Source organism: Ochotona princeps, chromosome 9, assembly GCF_030435755.1.
Source record: "Ochotona princeps isolate mOchPri1 chromosome 9, mOchPri1.hap1, whole genome shotgun sequence".
In the NCBI taxonomy this organism is placed as follows: Eukaryota; Metazoa; Chordata; class Mammalia; order Lagomorpha; family Ochotonidae; genus Ochotona; species Ochotona princeps.
The window spans coordinates 17499577-17522165 of NC_080840.1; the positions used below are offsets into that span (position 1 = coordinate 17499577).

The 22589-nt window shown below is 40.0% G+C and overlaps 1 protein-coding gene across 5 annotated transcripts in view; it reads left to right on the top strand.

Moving 5' to 3' along the window:
- The window catches only part of ENPP2 (ectonucleotide pyrophosphatase/phosphodiesterase 2), a 107323-nt gene extending 95548 nt beyond the window's left edge, over window positions 1-11775 (top strand). For all 5 annotated transcript variants that reach the window (XM_058668523.1, XM_058668524.1, XM_058668525.1 and 2 more), the window contains 3 exons: window positions 3159-3291; window positions 4442-4598; window positions 11174-11775. In XM_058668523.1, coding sequence (XP_058524506.1) covers window positions 3159-3291; window positions 4442-4598; window positions 11174-11344 — 461 coding nt within the window. In that variant the 3' untranslated portion in view covers window positions 11345-11775. The remainder of the gene's footprint in view (window positions 1-3158; window positions 3292-4441; window positions 4599-11173) is intronic.
- Window positions 11776-22589: the final 10814 nt, after the last annotated feature.

Genomic DNA, 22589 nt, shown 5'->3' on the forward strand with positions numbered 1-22589 from the left:
AAGGCCTTCTGATTGTTTTAAGGCCATGGAAATTATTGTTTTAGAGTCTTTGAACACTTACACCTGATTAATGTATAACACACATTTTTATGGATTGTGGTGACGCTACGAATTTGCATGATAATACCTGGCCCCACAGACAAAGTTCTTGTCTCTGGAGTATTATTCTTGTTTTTTGTTTTTTTTTTTTTTTTTAGTATTATTAATGGCTGTGTGGACACAGATAAACTATCTCATGTATCAGTGGCAAAATTATGAAGTTTGATTGTGTGACCTGTAAGACTTATATGGATTTGTGATTTAATTGTCCAGTGGCTAACACAACCCATTTTTAAATTTGTCAACAACTAATTCCATCTAGCTATCCTTTCATTCACTCATGCCTTCAGAAACTGAGAAACCATTCTGGATTACCTTTTACTAGTTCATTTACAGTGAATAGATCATTCTGTTCCCTGGGATGACAGGAAAATGAAGCATCATTACCTTAGCTGAATTGCTAGAGTAGGAGTGGGCACTGTCCTAGGACTCTCAGGGCTGAAACAGCCTTTCACAATTGGAAGAGTCATTATGATTGCTACTTCTGTGGCAAGTTTTGCCTGTTTTACATTGGCGAAATGGCACACATGGCTTAAAGAAGAAGTTTATTTGATGTCCAAGCTAGTGAATGAAGTTTTGTTCAAAGACAGATTCTATTGCCTGTGAGTGAAAAATCAAAATTTTTCCCCTAAAAAACAAGTTTCCTGATTTCTTTTACAACCCAAGCGAGAAACATTTCACAAACTCACGTTGGTATATTTATCACCATGATGCATGAAATGCAACTTCATTTAATTTGTACAAATGAGGATTTTCTGAACTTCTTTATGGATGCCTTCTTTTGACCAAAGGGTAATAAAGGAAACACACGGTACCACCCTGAGGCTGATGTGGAAAGGACCTTGCACAGAGAGCTGGCTGTTTTTCTGCCCTGCGGAAATAGATTGGCTCACGCCGCACTTCTGTGGGCCTGACCTTTTCACTGTTCTCATTGTTTTTTCTTTTCTTTCTCTCTTTCTCTGTCTCTCTCTCTCTTGTTAACGCTTAAATGAACATTTCAGATTCTTTCTCTCCCACTGTCCCTTTTGTCTCTGTACTGCAAATAATGATCCTGGGGTTTGGGGTTGTGGGCTATTTGACTTCTTGTTCAGAGTGGAGGGTCAGATGATCTAAAGTGCAGTTGATGCTGTACAAGGAAGATAGTCAGGTGCTTTTTGTTAAGAGGAAGGAAGAACTGTTGCTGAGTTGAGCTTAGTGTTTGAGAACCAGCCCATTGCCTGCCTCCCTGTCCTGTTATTCTCTTCTCCAGCCCTTCTTCTCTTGCGCTACGCTCCCCTCATGCTCTGGGTGATCATGCTTTGAAATGAGGTTAATGTGGACAAGGAAGTTCTCTGAATTGGATAGCATGGAAAGTGAGAAATGGGGGCCCAGCGATAACCTTGTGGCTAAAGTCCTCATTTTGCATGTGCTGGGATCCCATGTGGGTGCTGGTTCATATCCCAGCTGCTCCACTTTCCTTCTAGCTCTCTGCTTGTGGACTGGGAAAACAGTAGAGGATGGCCCAAAGTCTTGGGACCCTGCGCCTGTGTGGGAGATCTGGAGGAAGCCCCTGACTTTGGCTCAGTTTCTGCCTTTGTGGTCATTTGGGGAGTGAACCAGCAGATGGAAGATCTTTTTCTCTGTCTCTCCTTCTCTCTGTAAATTTACATTTCCAATAAAAACAAATAAATCAAAAAAAAAAAAAAGAAGAGAAATGGATAGTAGAATAAAAACCCAACATGTCTACCAGGGAATGAGTTTTCCACCAACGGGGCAAGCAAATATAAAAGTTTAGACTAGAACAAGTTTGGTAATGTTGAGAGTAAAAAAATAAGCCCTATAGCTGAAGGAGGACAGTTGGGAAGGCAAATCACAGAGATAGGCAGAATGAGAGTTGGCATTTTATTTGAATTATAGTGAAGAATCATGTAGAACTTTAGAAATGCATGGGGGTATGTGTGTATTACAATCTAACTTAAGGTATAAAATGTTAAATAACAAACTGATGAACTCCTTATGAAGGACTATATTATTGTAACAATATTGGGAAAATCAGCCAGGTGTGGGAATTTCCGGAGAGGGGAGTGTAAATCCCAGACTTTATAGAATTGTACCATAGAATTCAAAATTTAAAATAAAAAAAATTTTAAAAAGGTTCTGTGCTGGCTACCACACGAAATACAGTGGCTGTGGTGGCTACAGGAAAGTAAGACTTTCTTCCAGGGAGCCCAGGTGGCTCATTTAGAGAGGCTGGTAAGTGAGACCGGGATGGCAGCAGGGAAAACTGATGAAAGCTGGCCAGCTCAGGGGGGCTTGGGATGCCTTGGTAGATGACACTGATGGCACGTGTTTCTATGGGCATACTGACGAGTCAGAGATGTTGGTTAGTGGTGTAAACTGAACATCTGGGTGAACAGAAGGGCTAGGGAAGGATTGCCAAGCGAAATCAGGAATCCTGTTTGGATAATGTTTTATATAATTATTAGATTTTCAAGTGGATTGTTTCCATTGATTCCTGGAAAACATATCTGGAAGTCTTTGGAAATATCAGGGATAGAGATAGATTTGAGAACTAGCATGCTAATGAGACCATGAAAAGACAGTAAAGTAAGGCCTTATTTTTCAGTTACTTAGAAACATATCAATTGCTTTTTCGAACACATTGTTCCCTCTACCTGCATGTTCTACCTTGGCTGTTTTGTTTAGGAAATACTTATTTATCCATCTTTCACATCTCAGCTCAGTAACTTCATCTGGGAATCATTTCTTGAATTGCTAGACTAGGCTAAATTCCCCTACCATTGTTTCTTAGGTTTCTATCTTTCCCTTTGCTGGTCCATAAAGTTAATCTCTCTCTCTCTCTCTCTCTCCCTCTCTCTCTCTCTCTCTCTCCTTTTCACACACACACACACACACACACACACACACACACTTTGGAATGGATTGATTCTTATTATGGGTCACAACATCTTCACTGTAGTTTCCCCTTGTGGCATTTGCCTTTTACAATGTATCCTAGGGAGAGTTTGGCCAAAGTAAGGAGTTTAGTTCATGAACAACTGATGTTTGTCTTTGTGCAGGGGTCTGGAATTATTTCCAGAGAGTACTGGTGAAGAAATATGCTTCAGAAAGAAATGGAGTGAATGTGATAAGTGGGCCAATTTTTGACTATGACTACGATGGCTTGCATGACACAGAGGACAAAATCAAACAGTAAGTCTTTCGTTTTCACTCATTGTAAGGTTCTTAAACTCCAAGATCTCATGTAGCCTGTTTTACAATTATTCATATACTAGGAAGCAGATGATAGCATCTAAGCTTTTTTTTCTTTCATTCTTTTGAATTCTTTGATTCTTATAGGTTTCTGGTTAAAGTGGCATTGGTCTTTGAAGAGACAATTCCAAAATTGTGTTAAATGTGCTTTTCCATTCCATGAAAGAAAATATGTCTAAAAATTTTTAAAAGCTTATTTATTTGAAAGGCACCGTAGCATAGAGTGATGGAGGGAGACAGGGAGAAAGAGAGGGAGAGAGACAGAGAGAGGATATATAGATAACTGTAACAGAAAATATTCCTTTTCTAATATTGATAAAAGAAATTTTACCTTATTTTACATTTCCCTTTTTGTTTTCCATTGCTATAATTTTTAACGAAAATTATTAGCTCAGTCATTTTGGTATTTGGAAAAGTGATTACAATTAAGATAGTAGAATTCCTGGCAAGGAATCGCAAATTTCTGTATTCTACTGTACTGGAAAAGATGTTTTTGTACCTGTAGATTCTTGCCTAATAGTCCTTAGTACTGCCTTTGGCCAATGAGTTCTTTGTACCAACCTTGGGCCTTCACTGTGGCTTGAGAAAGCTGTTATCCCCCTAACTCCACTGTCTCTTTCCTTTTTTTAGTCTAGGAAACATGAATTTAATCATAAGACTCACCAACACGAAAACCTTTATTAGAAGGATGCAGCATAAACAATAGAACCCTAAACTCCCATCTTAGCACTGGGAACCCATTGTCATTTGTTTTTTTTGTTTGTTTTTTTTTTTGTCATTTGTCTTTTATTAGCTCTTCTAGGCTTTCATTTCCACGACACTGCCCCGTTTACCATTTCCTGACTCCAAGTCATGGATGAAGCTGTTTTCTTGTCTGAACTCTTTCTCACTGTGCAAGACTGAGAGAGGATTCTGGGCAAAGGAAATGTGATGTTTAGTGATAAAGAGGAAAGCTAGCACTTTGAAGTGAAAAAATGACCCATCTAAGTGTGAATTTCTTTTAGAGACTTGGGCAATATTCATTGACCGGGATTTAAGCAAGAAAGCGTTAACAGGTGAAATTTTATTCCCCCTTCCCCCGCCATTTCAGGTATGTGGAAGGCAGCCCCATTCCTGTCCCGACTCACTATTACAGTATCATCACCAGCTGTTTGGACTTCACGCAGCCTGCAGACAAGTGTGATGGCCCCCTTTCTGTGTCGTCTTTCATCCTTCCTCACCGAGCTGACAACGATGAGAGCTGCAATGTGAGTGCAAAGAGGGAGCGATTTGTGGGTTGGCTTGCATAATTAATTTTTTTTCTTTTTTTTTCTATTGATTACATTGCACTATGTGACACAGTTTTATAGGCACTGGGATTCCACCCCAACCCTCCCCAAACCTCCCCCCACCCAACGGTGGATTCCTCCACCTTGTTTCATTACCACAGTTCAGATTCAGTTGAGATTCTTTCATTGCAAACATCAACCAAGCATAAAGTCCAGCATCTTATTGTCCAGATAAGTTCAACGGTTTCTTGGGGAGACCATCTCTGGTCTGAAGGTAGAGCCAGCAGAGTATCATCCCAATCAATTAAAAGCCCTGACATTACATCAGTAACAATTTATAACGTGATGGAATTAGTTGACATGGTATTGAGTAACCAATATGTTAAAAGAGAAAAAAAAACCAAAAGAATGCAAGTTCTGAACCACATCCTATGACTTCTACATTGACATTTCAATTATTAGTTTATATACAACCGGGTTCTATGCACCTTAGAATGTCTATAGATTACTATTCAGCTGTCTCGTGTCTATTTTCATTGTAGTATTTAGCAGTTTATAGCGTTGAAGCATGATTTTGCTGAACCTGGCTGTTTTTCTGGTAGTCTAACTCTATAACTCTAACAAGACATATGTCAACAGTTTAGGTGCAGAACAGTTTTAGGAGGGGTGTGCAGAGAAATCTTCAATACCCCAGTGAGGAGTAACTAATCTTTGTGTCCCACCCAGTGAGTTATAAATGCATCCCCGCTGACTGTTTCCTGTCTGTTTCTAAGCTTTCCTTGTTGTTCTCTATCTATTCTAGTTTTTGTTTGTTTGTTAATTCATTTTTAAAAATATTTTGTGTATTTGAGAGGTAGAGTGAAAGAGTGGGAAGGAGAGAGCGAGGGAGAAAGAGATTTTTCCATTGATTAGTTTACTCTCCAATGGGTTGAGACAATAGAGATGGGGTCAGACCAAAGTTAGGACCCTGGAACTCCACCCTGATCTCCCACATGAGTGGGAGGTGCTCAAATCCTTGGGCTTTCCCCACTCTACTGCCTTACCAGGAATGTTAGCAGAAAGCTGGGTCTAAGTGGAGGAGCAAGGATTGGAGGCAGAACTGCAGTATTGAATGCCAGCCTTAGAGTGGTGGCTTAGTCTGTTTCACCCAATCATTGTTGCTTAACTCATATTCCCATTACTGAATGACAACACTGTTACTTTAAAGTATTCAGACTATGCAGCAAAGTAGGAAGAAGAATCAACAAGAACTTTGATTAATGCTTAGGAACTTTGAATTATAGTTGATTTTTCAATGTTTTTATATGTGGGTGTGTTGGGGGTTGTGCATTTAGCATAGTACTATTTATCTGCTCAATTTTTGATAAATGAGTCATGTCCAAATGTCTTCAGTTTTGCAAAAGATAAGAACTACCTTTTATATTTTATTCCTTTTATATTTACCACATTTTATGAAGAGAAAGTGAGCATTAGTACAATTTTAATAATGATTGAAACTAGGTAAGAATTATAGAAATTCATTGTATTTTCTGCATTCTTGGGCATATTTGGAAATTCCCACAGTGACAACTTTAAAACACACACACACGTGCACACACATACATACATACATAAATGTACCCACAAAGAAACAAAAAGACCAAAGAATATACATAGGTATTTCAAAAAGATGATAGAAATGTAATGAAAATATGGTTATTTTGGTGCAAAAACATTGAAATTCATACATAATTTTTCATAATATTCATTTTCATATACCTTGCACATCAACTTTTTTTTTTTACTATTCATTATGTAAGAGATGCAATAGTCATGCCATTCTCACACAGCACAGATGACTTCTGACCCATTTGTTCCTGGAGACCCTGGGACAGGATGGCCTGATGAGTAACTCTTGGGAAGGAAGTTAGGAGCTATGCTGTGTGTGCTAGTTCCGTACTCACCTGCTACTCAGGACAAATCTTGTAATTTAAAAAACTCTCTTTAATGTGATTGAAATTCTTTACTCTAAGATTTATTTTTGAAGTAATGGTTTCTATGGTTTTGTTTCACTTCTACGAAGGAGAAGGGCTATAATACACAAAGAATTTTATTTAACAAGTTGTGCTCAAATTCCTAAGTTATAGAAGGAACTCTGGTAGTCTGCTCTATGGACTGGGGCAGTTCCAGCACTGAAAGGCAAAGTGCCACAGGAGTATATCACACAGAGATGATCACCTTTATGGGCGATGTAACGTTTGGTCTATGGCTTCAGTTGTGAGTAGCTGTTGGCGCTACAAATATTCAAAGTGAAATAAAGGGTGCAGGAAAAATAGAAACTTGAAATATGGTCTGGGAAGCTAGTGGGATTTGTCTAGAACATGGGGAATGTACGTAGAGGAGGCAACAACATTTTTAAGAGTGCTTTTTAAGATTTTTAAAAAGTAGTATAATGTACAATGTTAATAACAGTTATCATTGATTGTACCAGCAGCAATAGTAGTTGTCCTCATTTCCAAGTATGCAAGTGCTAGAGAAGGCCTGTACGTACAGCCTGACCAATAGTCTCATCATTGTATGAGGCAGGAATATAGATCTTTTGTTTTCCTTGCCCCTTTATTAACTATGGAGAAGCCCCTGTTCGATAAAAGGAAAATATGTTGCATGGTTACTTGGTGGGGTATTAGTACATCAAAGCTATAAGTTCAAGACCTTTGACCCTCAAATCCCATCCTCTTTCCAGGTTACCTGATTTTTATTTGGTAAATCATGGGACATTAGGGTTTGTTCTTCTTGGCCAGGCACTCATTAGCCATGGAAAATGTTTAATTATAAGAGCCACATTCAGTGGTGTTCAATGTACTGTATTTTCTTTGTGCTTCGGTTTTACTAAAAATTTCTGGGGATAGAAAATTCTTGCCAAAAGTCAAATAGATATTATTGTGTGAAATTCAAAATTATTATGCATTCTTAAAGGTAAATCTAACACTGGAAAGAAATTTTCTACAGATTGCAGCCTGTTTAAGGTACAGGTAGAAGCATGTTCAAGTTCATCTTTCATGATGGGAATGTGGTAATAGGAGAGTTTGAAACAATGCATTTCTTTTTTTTTAATATATATTTTATTAATTACATTGCATTATGTGACACAGTTTCACAGGCTCTGCGCATGCCCCAGCCCCTCCCCGTACCCTCCCCACATAGTGGATGCACCACCAACAGGGTGGAGGCACCCTGTTGCTGTATTACATTTTTCTCTCTTTTTTTGGATTACATTGCATTATGTGACATGGTTTTATAGACCCTGCGATACCCCCCCACCATGGTGTATTCCTCCACCTTGTTGCATTACCACAGATCAAATTTAGTTGTGATTCTTTCATTGCATGCATCTACCAGGCAAGAAGTCCAGCATCTTATTGTCCAGAAAAGCCCATCAGTTTCTTGGGGAGACCATCTCTGGTCCAAAGGTAGAGCTGGCAGAGTGGTTTTGATAGTTCCACAGAACTGTGTTGCCACTCTCACCACTCCAGGCCTGATGTGGTCGTTGGAAAATCCACTGATTTATATAGTCCATCATATAGTCTCCATTTGCCCCGTCTTTTCACTGCCAATATATAGCTGAGGTGGTTCATTGACCCATTCTGTTCTCTGCCATTTGATGTTTAGCGTTCGGAGACTGAAAGCTCAATCGGGGGGATCCCAGAAGAAACTTTGCGTGAGGTGTTCCCAGACCAGATTCCTGCATGCACCAGCAAGCACAGGGCCCGGCACAGTCCATCGCCCCCATCAGTTGTTGGTTGCAGTTGCTGGGTTGGTTCCGTTTCCATCCCTGTTTTCTACTGGAGCCGATGGGCGTTTGCTGTCCCACCCGGTTCTGACCAGCACATACTGGGCCCTTGTGTAAACCAGTGGGGGCTGCATCCCAGCCTAGACAGAGCGACCCACAATAACCCCAACCAGGCCCGCCCCCTACCCTGGCCTACCAGCTTGTGTGGCAGACTAGTCCAGTCTGTCCCACATCCCCTTCTCCTCTCATACATGTCAATGGGTATTAAGACCTTGTCCCATCTATCCAGCTCAACTATCTAGCCTTCACGGATGTTGTTGGGTGTCACTCTGTCTAGCCACCCCAGCCCCCATTCTAGTTCTCACACCCTTCCGTGGGGGTAGTAACCCAAGAGGGCGCTGTCCCCTATTTCCCTCCCAGGCCACTCCCACTCCCAGATTATGCGCTCTTCAGGTGATTCTGTGGTTTAATCTGACTGAACTGGCCCCCAGTGCCAGCTTCTGCCAGCTGATACTGGAAACACTGCATTTTAAACTCTGCAAAATGAAATCCACAAAGGTCTTCCTGTCCCTCTCCAGTAACTCTTAACAGAGTTCACTGACATTTTGTTGCTTATCAAAGAGCCTCCTGTCCCTAAAGGAAGCTTCCCTTGCTTTTAAGCTGCTGGCGCTTCAATTCACAAACTTTTTTAGGAGAAAGCCATAGAGAAAAGACACATAAAGAATATATGTCCACATGAAAAAGGACAGGAAGCAAGTTGGTATATTTGGTTCACGTCAGTAGTTCAGATTGCTTTAACATGTGTTTCCTGGATTGGTTCACCTGACTTTTTGTCACTTTTGTGTCTTACACACTACGGCCTCAATCAGCAAAGACTTCTGTGAATCGGCAGCTTGTAGTAAGGCAGATGTTATTTTCATCCTGTACACCCCAGCTAGTGTTTCCTAAAGATAAATTAGGGAATAGATTTCATTGGGTGAGTATCAGAAGAGAATGTCCCTTTGGGGACATGGGTACATCATTACCCAAGGAGAGCAATAGTGAAAGGCAGATTTTGTTTCTGAATTCTGAAACTCTCCATTTGCCATTATATAAATTATGAAAAACCTTTATACTCCTTTTCACATGTTTAATTCACTGCATTTATAAGGGGGAAATTGGACTGACTGACCATTGAAAAAAATCAAGCAAATGAGCTGAATACAAAAATTCTCCCAAAACACACCCTCATGTATTCTCTGCTTGCTCTGAGGAGGTCTTGAACTATCAGGAGACCTCCTAGTTTGTTAATTACAAGCTCTCTCTGAGGACTGGTCAGCGTTCTTATGGATAAAGTTATATTTAGGTCTTTCCCTTTCTGTGAATTTGCAGAGACCTTGGTTAGGTTGGGAGGAGGCTAGGGCATGGAAGGTTAAAATCCTTACTTCCTCAGCCTGCAAAGCAATTTCTTCCCATTTCTTCATCATGCCTGGGATGGCCAGGCATCAAGTTCCTGAACCAACACCCTCATAGTACAAATTTAGCCCTGCCACAAGCTGTTGTAGTTCTCTGTCCAGGCCCGTGTGTGTTGGAGCTTTCCGAGGAAATTTCTGCAGATCTTTGAGTTTTGGTGGGCAGTTCCCTGAGACCATTAGTATTAAGAGCTGGGTGAAGGCATGTCTGGTCATTCCTAGCCCTGGGGCTTGCACTGAACCTTCAACATTAAGGAGGACTCTCGGAGACCACTGTAACCATAGGAACATTCAGGAAGGGAATTACTCAATAAAAGGCATACCTGCCCCATGGCTGCTAATGAAGGCAGGCATTAGTCCTTCATTCACAAAGGTCTTGGATCTTATTCTTTCACTCCAACATGAAAGGATAGACTTTGTTTAATGCGGCTAATGGAGTTCATTGGAATGTCTTTTACCTGGAATTTGTGGTGAGAGGTAGTGGTTTTGGCTAGCAGTTCAAACAGAAAGTGATTAGTTTCTTCCATGACATTTCCTCACTTTCTCCCAACTATCCTTTTCCCTTTATCTCTTTTCTGCTTCTCAGGGGAACTGTGGATGTACAGAATGTTAACCTTGCAAATGAGTGAAGAAACGGAGGTTTTGAAAGGTCAAATAGCTGAACAAAGTCTGCTAGACAGGAAGTGGCAGACCCACATTTCCGGCTCAGGTGTCTCCAACCCCAAGTTGCATATGTATCTGCTGAGATGCTTCACATTGAATTCCGTGTTTGAACATCAGTTCATGGCCACGCAAGAGAGGATGCAGTTAATGTAGTGCACTTTAAATAACAAAACAAAACAAAAATAAAGACACCAAAGTTCAACGTGCACACACACACAAGTACTTTTGTTCATTAGGTACAAGGTCTTTACTTTTCTTGGGAGGCAGAAGAATATACCAAATGACATGTTTTCTGTGTGTGCAATATTGCAATTTGACAGCTGGGAAAAGACCCACATAATTGAATTCTCCAGGGTCTTTGGTTTTCCTAATTTTGATTTATGTTGTAAGAGCCTATTGAGAAAAATGACCTCTCATACCACATGTCTTATTTATTCGGTACACTAATTGCTGGTGAAGATGTTGACAGCCAAGGACAGGTCTTTGTAGCACATTCCACACAGGATTGCAATAGGGGGACAGAGCGAGGTCAGGAAGGAGCAGCAGGCATTGGCTCTGTGTGCTGGAGAATGTAGGGGTCATTGGTGCACTTGAAACCGACTGACCATTTGGAAAATCTCCACTGGATAATTCTTAGTCTGATTTTTTTTTCTTTTTAATTTTCATCTCAGAGCTCAGAGGATGAGTCCAGATGGGTAGAAGACCTCATAAAGATGCATACAGCTCGGGTGCGAGACATCGAACATCTCACCAGTCTCGACTTCTTCCGAAAGACTAGCCGCAGCTATCCAGAAATTCTGACGCTCAAGACCTACCTGCATACGTATGAGAGCGAGATCTGACTTTTTAATCATCGGCAGTGTGCAGTCGTATCAACTGGTGTATATTTTTATATTGTGTTTGTATTTATTAATTTGAAACCAGGACATTACAAAAAGTTAGTCTTTTAATCCTGTACTAAATCTGACATGTTAAGCCTGAATGACTCCACTGTTTTTCTCTAATGCTTGATTTAGGTAGTCTTGTGTTCTGAGTAGAGCTTGTAATAAATACTGCAGCATGAGTTTTTAGTGGAAGCTTCTTAACGGTGCTGCAGATTTGATATTTGCATTGAGGAAATACTAATTTTCCAATGCACAGTTGCCACATTTAGTCCTGTACTATATCAGAATGCTGATCTTGTAAAGTTGCATTCATTTGCTGTTAACTATGACAGACATATTTAAGCCTTATAGACCAAATCTTCAAAATAATAAATCACACATTCAGTTTTTTTCCTGGTTTTCTGTGGCCTTTATTGCATTTGTAAATGACAAGCTTTTCTGTAGGTCTGTGCATGCGTGGAAGGAACACACTGTTTCCCTAGGCCCTCTTCCTGGTTGATTCTGGGATATTTGTGGTTGGCTTGGGATGGGTTACGTCCATATCTATGGGAAATCAGGACCATGGAGGGAAAGTGGAGCCAGATTCTTTAATGGCCATTTTGTTAAACGATTTTGAAATTTGGAAGAACAGCCTCTTCTTTTTATTTTAATAAGTGTTATTTATTTTTATTGCAAAGTCACATATACAGAGAGGCGGAGACAGAGAGGAAGATCTTCCATCTGTTGATTCACTCCCCAGGCCACTGCAACACCTAGAGTGTCGCTGATGTGAAGCGAGGAGCCTGGAGCTTCATCTGGGTCTCCCATGTTGGTACAGGATCCCAAGGCTTTAGGCTGTCCCTGACTGCTTTCCCAGGCCACAAGCAGAGAGTTGGATGGGAAGTGGGGCAGCCAGGATTAGAACTGGTGCCCATACGAGATCCTGGCGCATCAAGGCAAGGACTTTAGCCACTAGGCTATCACACTAGGCTCAGGAACAGTCTCCTAAGCACTTAGGTTCAAAACTTGAGGCATTCGATTCAACTTAAGCTACATTAAGCACATATTCCATACCAGGTATATCACCCTAAGATCCATGAAGAATAGGAAGAGTGGGATGATACAGTATAATTCACCAAGGGAGATAACAAAAAAAAATAACAAATTAAAAGTGTTAGTAACAATACTCTAAGAATGGTCTGATTGGAAAGCAGGATGCTTTTGGAGAGAAGCAGTTTTTCTTTAATTAGTAATGATGCTTGAGTGAGGAAAGCATAGCAATGTTTCAATCTTTCTGATTGTATTATGAGGAAACTCTCATATCTTTAACTTTTTCGTATTATTATTATTATCATTATTATTTTATGATACAGTTCCATAGGCTCTGGGATTTCCTGTCCCCCTTCTACCCCATAATTTCCCTTCAAATATTTATTTATTTTCATTGAAAAGGCAGATATTCAGAGAGAAGAAAACACAGTAAAAGATCTTATCTCCACTGGTTCAGTCACCAAGTGTCTATAACAAATGGAGCTGAGCCAATCCAAAGTCAGGAGTCAGGAGCTTCTTCCAGGTCTCCCACGCAGGTGCAGGATCCCAAGGCTTTGAGTCATCCTCTACTGCTTTCCCAGACCACAGGCAGAGATTTGGAATGGAAGTGGAGCAGCTGGAACATGAACTGGTTCCCATATGGGATCCTGGATTGTGCAAGGGAAGGATTTAAACATTCAGCCATCATAGTGTGCCCAAATTATCACATTTCTAACAATTATTAATTTCTCTTTTTAGAAAAAGGAAACATACGAAGACAACAAGTTGCTTAATTTTCATTATGTTGATGCTTCTAGTTGCTCCCTTTTATGATTGGTGCAGAATTTTATTCCTAGTTGTATTTTATTTTTCTCTTACTGCAATGTCCTTTATATAAAGAGAATGGATTTCATATACTTCATATAGATAATGTTAAGCACATGGTGACACTTTCCATTTTCTTTTTCCTTCTATCCTTCAGCCCTTCCTTTTTACTTTTCATTTTTTATCATAGCACACTTTAAATTTACTTTATAATTACAGGCTGAAAAAGTTTTAATTTCTATATATTTTCCTTTAAAATTACATTTGTTTATAAAAGAAGACATTGTATCAAAAATGTATTACATCAAGTATAAGAGTAAAGGTACTGCCATGTGTGGAAACTATCAAGGTAATAAGAGAATAATGTTTGAGAATTAGAGCTGTACAATCACATTGGAAGAGAATGACCACAGTCATACTAATGATGGCCGCATTTGCCGAGTACTTACTATGTTCCAGGTATATCCTTGGCACTTCATCTGCCTTTGCTGTAAACATTGAAAAATCAGAATCTCAGGGAAGATTCTATGGAAGTGGAGAGAATGAATACATGAATAGGCAAGAGTGTTTGTATTAGGCTTTGTAGTTTGGGCTAGAATGCAAGCACCGATCGAAAGGAGTTGCAATATGCTTCATTCTTAATTTGCTATTCAGCAGCAAGTATCTACTGTGCCATCACCCATACTTGCCGTTGGGATAAAACAATGAGTGATCATGGTTCCTGACCTCATAACACTGTACACTGCAACTACATCATGGCACAAATAAAGAAAGAAAGGAATGACGGTTGGTGGGAACAAGGGGGGATGAAAGTAGGAAGAATTACCATGTTCTTATAACTGTATGTCTGAAATACACGGAATCCATCCTCTTTATGTAAACAAACAACAAAAACCCTTATGCTTTAATGAGAGAAAGATTTTATTGAACAGCTCTAAAGTTCAGTTACGGTGTGTGCTGTGAAAGAATTACACGGGAGATTTAGCATATTGGGAAGTAGAGGTACTCTATAATATGTATTTCTACTCCTGAATATAAGACTCCCAGTGAAACTTACAAATACACCTTTCCACTGGGACATTAGGTCTTCTACCTTTTCTTATACTTTCCTACCTTTCTTAGACTTGTAACTTGTACTGAGGTACTATACTACTAAGTTAACACAAGGACAAAGGATGGGAGAGGAAAATAGGGAAATAGGAAGGGCGAATCCCTATGCCCACAAACCTGAATCAATGAAAAGTTATGAACAGAATCAAGGAGGTGAAGGGTGCCCAGAAGGCAGAAAGGAAATGGCCTTGCCAGTGACACTGCAGACAATGTGGGGGATGAGAAAGCTGGTTTCTTGAAGAATAAGCCACAGGAAGTATGTGGTCAGGAAATGGTGGATGGAAAGATCTTGGGGGGTGTGAGGTCCTGAGAGAAAACAAGCATGCCTGAATACAATCGTAAGGTTGGTAAGGATGAGGTCAGGTCCCACTGAAGCTCAGTGATTTCCACTGAAACATCTTGATTCTGGTCATAGTAGAATAGATTTAAAAGTAAATCTTAAGAAGGGGTGTGACAAGATCTGATTTAAAATTTCAGTACATTGATGTGGACATTCAGTAAGGCTTACAATGCTCTAGATAAAATTCAACGAAAAAATACACCTGATTAAGAGGAGACACTTAATAAAGGTTGTCAACGTTTCCTAGCACAGGCATTCCAAGGTGGAAGAGGCCTTCCAAGGTGGAAGATTTAACTCTAATTTTGAAAAAAAAACATTTGTGAGCTTCTTGCCAAGCTATATTTCTATATCACCTCAGATTGAACTCTTCTCGAAATAGTTATACCCGAGGCTCCTGGGGAGAACATTTGCAAATTTAGTTGAGTACTGCCACTCTATTTTTATACTTAGGTCAAGCCTTTCTTCTTCATAAATAAACCATGCCCAGAGAGAACATCAACCACGGTGTATTTCAGGTGAGTGGCTTTGCCGATAAACACATGTCATTAATTGTGGGGTTATTTATGAAGTCCCTGAATGGACAAGGACTCTATTAAAATAAAGTCTAGAAGACTATTTTAGGTTGGGGTATTTCTTTTTATGTTGAAACCTTGGTCCATTCATGATTCCATTGATGGAACAAGCCGAGAACCACTCTCTAGCATGGTGGTCCCGTCCCAGGGCATGGAATCAGAAACAGTCTCTCTAAAATAAAGTCATGATGACAGGGGAAACCAGGAAACAAGCCGCATAGTTTTCTAAGGTTGGAAATCTTCTGAATTGTTTATAACGGGGTTGCTTTTTAAATTCCTGAACAAAAGCAGAGTCTGGTGCCAACTGGGCTTGCATAACCTTGCCAAGAGCCACAGCCCCCGATTTCTGGTGCCCTTTAGTCCTTGTAGTGGTTGGACAAGGGTGACCACATTTGACTCCAGATGATGCCTGCTGTTTGTATTCTTCTTTCTTCATGTCTTCCTCAATATCTCTTTGCTGAGTCAGGATCAGACTGCCTTGTGGTGGGAAGTGGTCAAAGGCGTTAGGAATTTTCCCATGGCTATGAAGAGAGGGATTGTATGAGACAGTGATGAGCAAGATACAGATGTTCAAGTGTGTGCAGAGGGCTTGCTGGTGGCCCAGCCTTGAGCGGGAGAGGTTCCTGTTTGGGCTCTATTTCTACAAAGTATATGTTCTTGGCCCCTCTTGGCAAGGATGTCCAGGTCTGCATGAAATGTCTTCATCTTCTCTCTTTTTTTTTTTCCAGAAAAGCAGATTCATTGAGATAAAACTGACAAAAATGCACATTTATTTTTAAACAACACGGCTTGATAATTTTTGCTACATATGTATCAATCACTACGCTTCAGTTAGTGTACCCATGCATTATGCTGAAACGCTTCCTTGGGTCCCTTAGCAACCTTATCATACCCACCCCATTCTATCCCTTTTCTGTTAATCCCCAAGCTTTTTCTCACTGTAAAGTGGATAACACTTTTACAGTTTTACACACATGGAATATTGCACCATGTCTGGATTCCTTGACTAAGCAGAATGGTGTTATTATTAATTATTATTATTCAAGATTTGTTTATTTTACTTGAAAGAGTTTTATATATATAAATAAATATATAGAGAGAGATAAAGAGAGAGAGAGAGAGAGAGAGAGAGAGAGAGAGATTGTCCTTCTGTTACTTCATTCCCCAAATGAGCACCATGGTTGGAACTGGGCTGGTCTGAAGCTGGGAGCCAAGAGCTTCCTCTGGGTTCCCCATGTGAGTGCAGGGACCCAAGGAATTGAGCCATATGTTTACCGCTTTTCCAGGACATAAGCAGGTAACTGGATCAAAAGTGGAGCAGTTGGGACTTGAACCAGTGCCTATATGGAACACTGACACCTAGGCAAAGGGTTACTCTGCCACTACCTTGACCTTAGCAGAAAATTTTGATTCTCATTCGAATTAGTGTGTGTACCAATAGTTTATGACTTTTCAGCTATTTAGTAATATTCCATTGATTGGAATACTGCAGTTCTCCATTGGTGCAGACACACCACTTTTGTCCATCTGCTGATGGACATTTGGGTTAGCTCCAGTTTCACTAATCAGAAACAAAGAACTCCTAGCAATATGAGTGTTTTAATCTTCGTATGAACTCATGCTTTCTTTCCACCTTTCTCTATACCATGCCGTGATCTAATGTTAGAGAGCTATGTATTTCACTGACCTCCCAAGTGGTGGTTGTATCTTGCCTTCCCACCAGTGCTGCCTCCTTCACGTCCTTGTCTGGGATGATACCCCAAGTTCCCCATTTTCTAGTTTGCTTCCTCACTGCTGCTTTTACATGCGTTTTCCCTAATGATCACCACTGGTTAGCATCCTTTTCCACAATTATTCATCACCTACATATTTTATTTAGAAAGTGTCTTTTAAAATATTTTTCTCATTTCAAAATGGAGTTGTTTCCCCACAATTTAGTTTTAAAAGGTCTCAGTGTTTTCCAGATTAAATGCCTCAGATATCATCTGTAGAGATATTTCTCAATCTGAGTTTTACTTTTCCAGTCTCTCCAGTATCTCTTAAAAATTAAGAGTTTTTTTTTAAAAAATGTTTGATGGTACCTAACTCATTGACTTGTTCTTACATAGATTACTTATTTGGTATTTCATCTAAATATGAAATATTTGTCTAACTCAAGATTACAGCATTTCTTCCCTTTATATAAATTTTAAACTTCAGTTTTTGTCTTGAAGTTTATGATTCATATTCTGTTAGTTTTGCATGTGGTAAGAAGTATGTATCCAAATTTCTCATGTTACATACAAATACCCACTTTTCTAGTTATATTTAAAAAAGAAAAAACACCATCCTTTTCCCACCATTGTTCCTTTTATGGTTTTGTCATAAAGCAGTTTATGAAGGTAGATGTGGGAGTACTTATGGCCTCTTTATTCTGTTTTATTGGTCGATTTGTGTGCTCTTACATTAGCATCTAGTATTTTAATTATAGCAACTTTATATTAATTTTTAAAGTCAGATAGTGTCAGTCACCTAAGTTTGTTCTTTTTCAGTAATTCTGTACATTGTAAATTCTCTGTATTTTAAGTATAAAATAACTTAGTGAAGACAGGAATGAAGAATAACTCTATCCCTGTGTTGCAATTTGTGTCTATTAAGCAAATACTATATGTGAAACTTTGAGCCAATGATCAATCGTACATTTTTGTGGTATTTCTTCCACCATTGCAAAAATCTTAAGGTATATTTAAGCTCCTTGTTTAATGGATGAGAAAAAATTAAGATCACTGGACAAAATTAGTTCGCTAATGTCGTAGGTATCAAGAGCAGAAAGGCAGCATTTGCATCGTATTCCAATTACAAGACCCAGATAATTCCTACTACATGCTGTGATGTCTTTCAGGAAGAAAGGGGAATAACTGATCAGAAAAGGCATCCAATCATCCAATGCAGCCATGTGAGCCAGAAAAATACTTGAAGCATTAAAAACTTCCATGGAGAAAGTTAAAGAAGCAATTGTAAAGCTCTGAAAGATCACAGTACACTCATTGGGCGTGCTCAATGTAGACTCATGTGGTGTACTCAGGCCAGATTTGGACTTGCGGTGCTGGAAGCATGGGTTAGACTTGTGAGGCTGAGTTCACAAAGGAGGAATGTTAAGTTTCATTCTGTTCGCACTTGGTTGTCATGGAACACTGTATTACTGAAGACTTACTTGAGCAAGGATGTGTCTTAGGAAGCTCTTTCCAGGCCCGGTGTAGTAGCCTAGTGGCTAAATTTCTCATGTTTGTATGCTCCGGGATCTCATATGGGCACTGGTTCTAATACAAACATCCCCACTTTCTACCCAGTTCCCTGCTTGTGGTCTGGAAAAGCAATCGAGGATGGCTCAAAATCTTGGGACCCTGCACCTGCAATGGGAGACCCAGCAGAGGTTCCTGGCTATTGGCTTCAGATTGGCTCAGCTTTGGTCATTGTGGCTGCTTGGGGAGTTAATCAATGGATGGAAGATCTTTGTGTCTCTCCTCCTCTCTGTAAATCTGATTTTGCAATAAAAATAAAATAAATCTCCAAAGAAAGTTCCATCTGCTGGGACAGGCATTTGGTGTCCCGGTGAAACTGCTGAGCAGGACACCTGCATGCAGTATTGGAATGACCTGGTTCAAATCCCAGCTCTGCTCCTATTGTTAGGTACCAGCTAATGGGAAACCTGAGGGGTGGTAGATACCTCAAGCAATCGGGTTCTTGCCAGTCAGGGAGATCTAGACTGAGTTCCTAGCTTCGGACTTCTCAATCTGTTGAGTGCATTTTGGGAGGAAATTAGCAGATGATATTTCTTTCTCTCTCTCTCTCTCATTTCCCTCCTTTCTTCCCTCCCTTTTTCATTCTTTTTCTGTAACCAACCAGTTAACTAGCAGCTGACTAACTCTTTTGTTAGCTCTGCCTTTAATGCAAAGGTTAAAGCAGCTATGCACATGTCCACGTTCCCATTGTCACTGAGCACAAAGGTGAAATCCCAAGCAATGTTACCAGTACTGGGGATGAAAAGATGGATTTTTTTGTTCAGAAACATAGAAGATTGATGACAGAAAGAAGAATATGGAGAGAATCAAGATGGCGTAATAGGGTAAGGACATGTTTAAACGGACAGAGAAACATTTAATCAGGATGAAGCAGAGAGGACATATTCCGGGAAATAGGAAAGGACAGAACAACAGCAGAGAGGTACCTGGAGACTGACAGACACAGGAAAGCAGCAAAACAATAGTGTGGTGTCTCAGTGACTGATACTCCAGCAGCATTCAGCTAATGGTGATCTGAACTCTACACCAGCAGCCAGAACTCCACCAGCAACCAGGTGGGAAGGGACTTTCACTGGGAGCTTGGGAGGTGAGCCCAAAGAACTGTCCATTCTGCTGGTCCGTTTGATTTGACCAGGAGCAGAGACAGAGCAGCAGATCCCAGTCAGACAGTGCAAGAACAGGGGGGATTTCACAGTCCAGTCAGCCCCCTAGAGCTGAATTGGGCACCATTTTGCATAAGGAGGCAAAAGCAAGGGAAAGGACTGAGCATGCGCTGAGGTGGGAGTGAATTCATTTCTGACTCAGTGAACTGCAACAACATGGCATTCTACAGGTTCCACCCAAGAGAGGTCTGGGTAGCCCTACGGCCTAATGGCCAGAAGATCAAGAACTCTGTAGTGGTCTATCAGGCACCATTTTGTACATTGTGGCAAATGCTTTAGGACTTCAGGGGACAACAGTGAACTGCACATGTGCTGAGCTCATGAGAATTCACTGAGTTCAGTGGATTGCACTGGTCCCGCAGGAAAATATAACCAACTGTGGCATCGTATGGGTCAAAATAGGTCTGTGTTGCACCCAGACCTAATGTCCAACAGGTTCCGACAAGATCAGCGCCACCAACAACCTAACTATATAGGACACCTGGTGTCTCCCTAATCCTGGGACCTGCTCCAACCAGAAGTGGGAGAAAGGTTGTACACACAACGGTGAGGCCTCACCACAGTATCACAGCAGGTGGAGAGTGGTGAGCCAGGAGTTGGGGCTATGGAGTTCTTGGTGGAAATCTAACATAAGAACCCAGCCCTGGAACTCGCTGGAGGTTGTGGCACAAGTGGCTGCAAGCAAAGAGTTGTGTACCAACTGCAATAAGTAAAATTGAACTGTAGACCTGTGGGTGACACAGCTTAGAAACCTGCCCCAAGGAAAAGACTCTGCTAACCAGAAGTACAATGACCAAGAGCAAAAGAAGAGACAAAGGCACAATGAATATTACTGAAAACTCCCCTGCAAAGGAGCAAAACCCCATTCCAAACTCAGAGTTAACTGAGGAAGACATCGAGAAAATGGGGCATACAGAATTCATAAAACTCATTTTAAAGCTTCTGATCAGCAATGAGAAGCACATACAAGAGTTCAAAGAATTTAAGGAAGCAATAAAGCAAATCAAGGTTGATATATCAGAAATTAAGAACACAGTAGAGCAAATTAAAAGTACAGTGGAGAGTCTCCAAAACAGAATCAAGCAAGCAGAAGAAAGAATCTCAGAATTGGAAGATATTTCCTGTCATCAGGGAGAAACAAACAAAAAGCTGGAAGCAGAGCTGGATCAGGCCAAAAAAAAGTATTCAAGAATTGAAAGACACTATTAAGAGACCTAATATAAGAGTTATGGGAGTCCCAGAAGGTGCACAAAGAGAAGTTGAGTTTGCAAATGTATTTAATGAAATAATAAAGGAAAATTTCCCTCATCTGGAGAAAGAATTGGGAAACAAGATCCAGGAGGGGTACAGAACTCCCAACAGGTTTGATCAAAAGCGATCTTCACCAAGACACATGATCATCAAGCTCTCTTCAATTGAACATAAGGAAAAGATCCTTAAATGTGCACGTGAAAAAAATCAACTGACATATAAAGGAATGCCAATTAAACTCACAGGAGATCTCTCACACAGGAAACTCTACATGCCAAAAGAGAATGGAGTGACATATTCCAGATTCTAAAAGAAAAAAATTTTCGGCCTAGGATAACATATCCAGCAAAGCTTTCTTTTGTCTTTGAAAATGAAATAAAATTCTTCCACAGTAAAGAAAAGTTAAAAGAATTTGCCTCTTCCAAACCTGTCCTACAAATGATACTTCAAGACGTTCTCTTGAAAGAGAAGAGGAATAGCACCAAACAAAACCAAAGACAAATGTGAAGAACATCACAGTAAAATGACGACAGAAGACTAAACCAATGAACAACCTATTCCTAAAATGACAGGACCAAAGTACTATCCATACATATTAAATTCTGAATGTAAATGGCTTAAGCTCAATCAAACGTCATAGAGTAGTACACTTGATTAAAAAACAAAACCCATCTATTTGTTGGCTAGAAGAGACACACTTCACCAACAAAGATCAGTGGAAACTATATTGCATTGGTTTTGTTGTTTTCTGTTAGTTTCATCTCTTCAAAACACTTTCTTCTTCTGATTAAATCATTCAATGACTCGTAGATCATGCAGTAGCATCATTTTCTTCAAGAAGGTTCTTGATTTTCATTTCTTCAGCTACACATTAGTCATTTAGTAGCATGTTATTTAACTTCATGGTGTCGTTAATTTCTCTTTTCTCCCTGATGTTGATTTTGTTTTGTGGCTCTTCATTAAGGGGATGTATATTAGCTGTGTAATGGAGACTGTCATGGTAACATGTCATTTAACTTCATGGCATTGTGAATTTCTATTTTTCTTTCTATTGTTGATTTTGTATTATGACTTTCCATTTGAGGGGATGTACAATAGCTGTGAAATGAAGACTAACATCCAGATGTTAGGATACAATGTAGTATGCATTTCTACTTCCAGACAAAGATGGACTTATGAAACTGTTCACTATATCTTGCCAATAGGATGCTGGACTCTCTGCCATTGTCCATGCCCGCAATGATGGACATATGACTGTGTATGAAGAACTATATTTTAGTAATGATATAGAAGAACTAGGTGGGGGGAGAGGGAATTGGGGAGGGGATAAGGGAAATGCCAGGAGCCTATGGAATTGTGTAATAAAGTGATAATAATAATAATAAAATGTAAAAAAAAAGAATACGAGTAATTTAGAAGCTTTAATTCTGATGGTTGTAGAGATGATGAGGCCACTAAACATGAACTCTAAGCAAAAGATTGAGAGGGAACAAGCCGATAAATGCAATTTTGGACAGTCTGAGATTCAAGTTTGAAAATGGCATTCTCATCAAGAGGACCAGGAAGCAGGTCATTAAGGAGGGATCTGTGGACCTGGTGTGTGAGTGCTGGTGTAAAGGGCCCATGTGGGTCACATAGCCCTTGGAAAACATA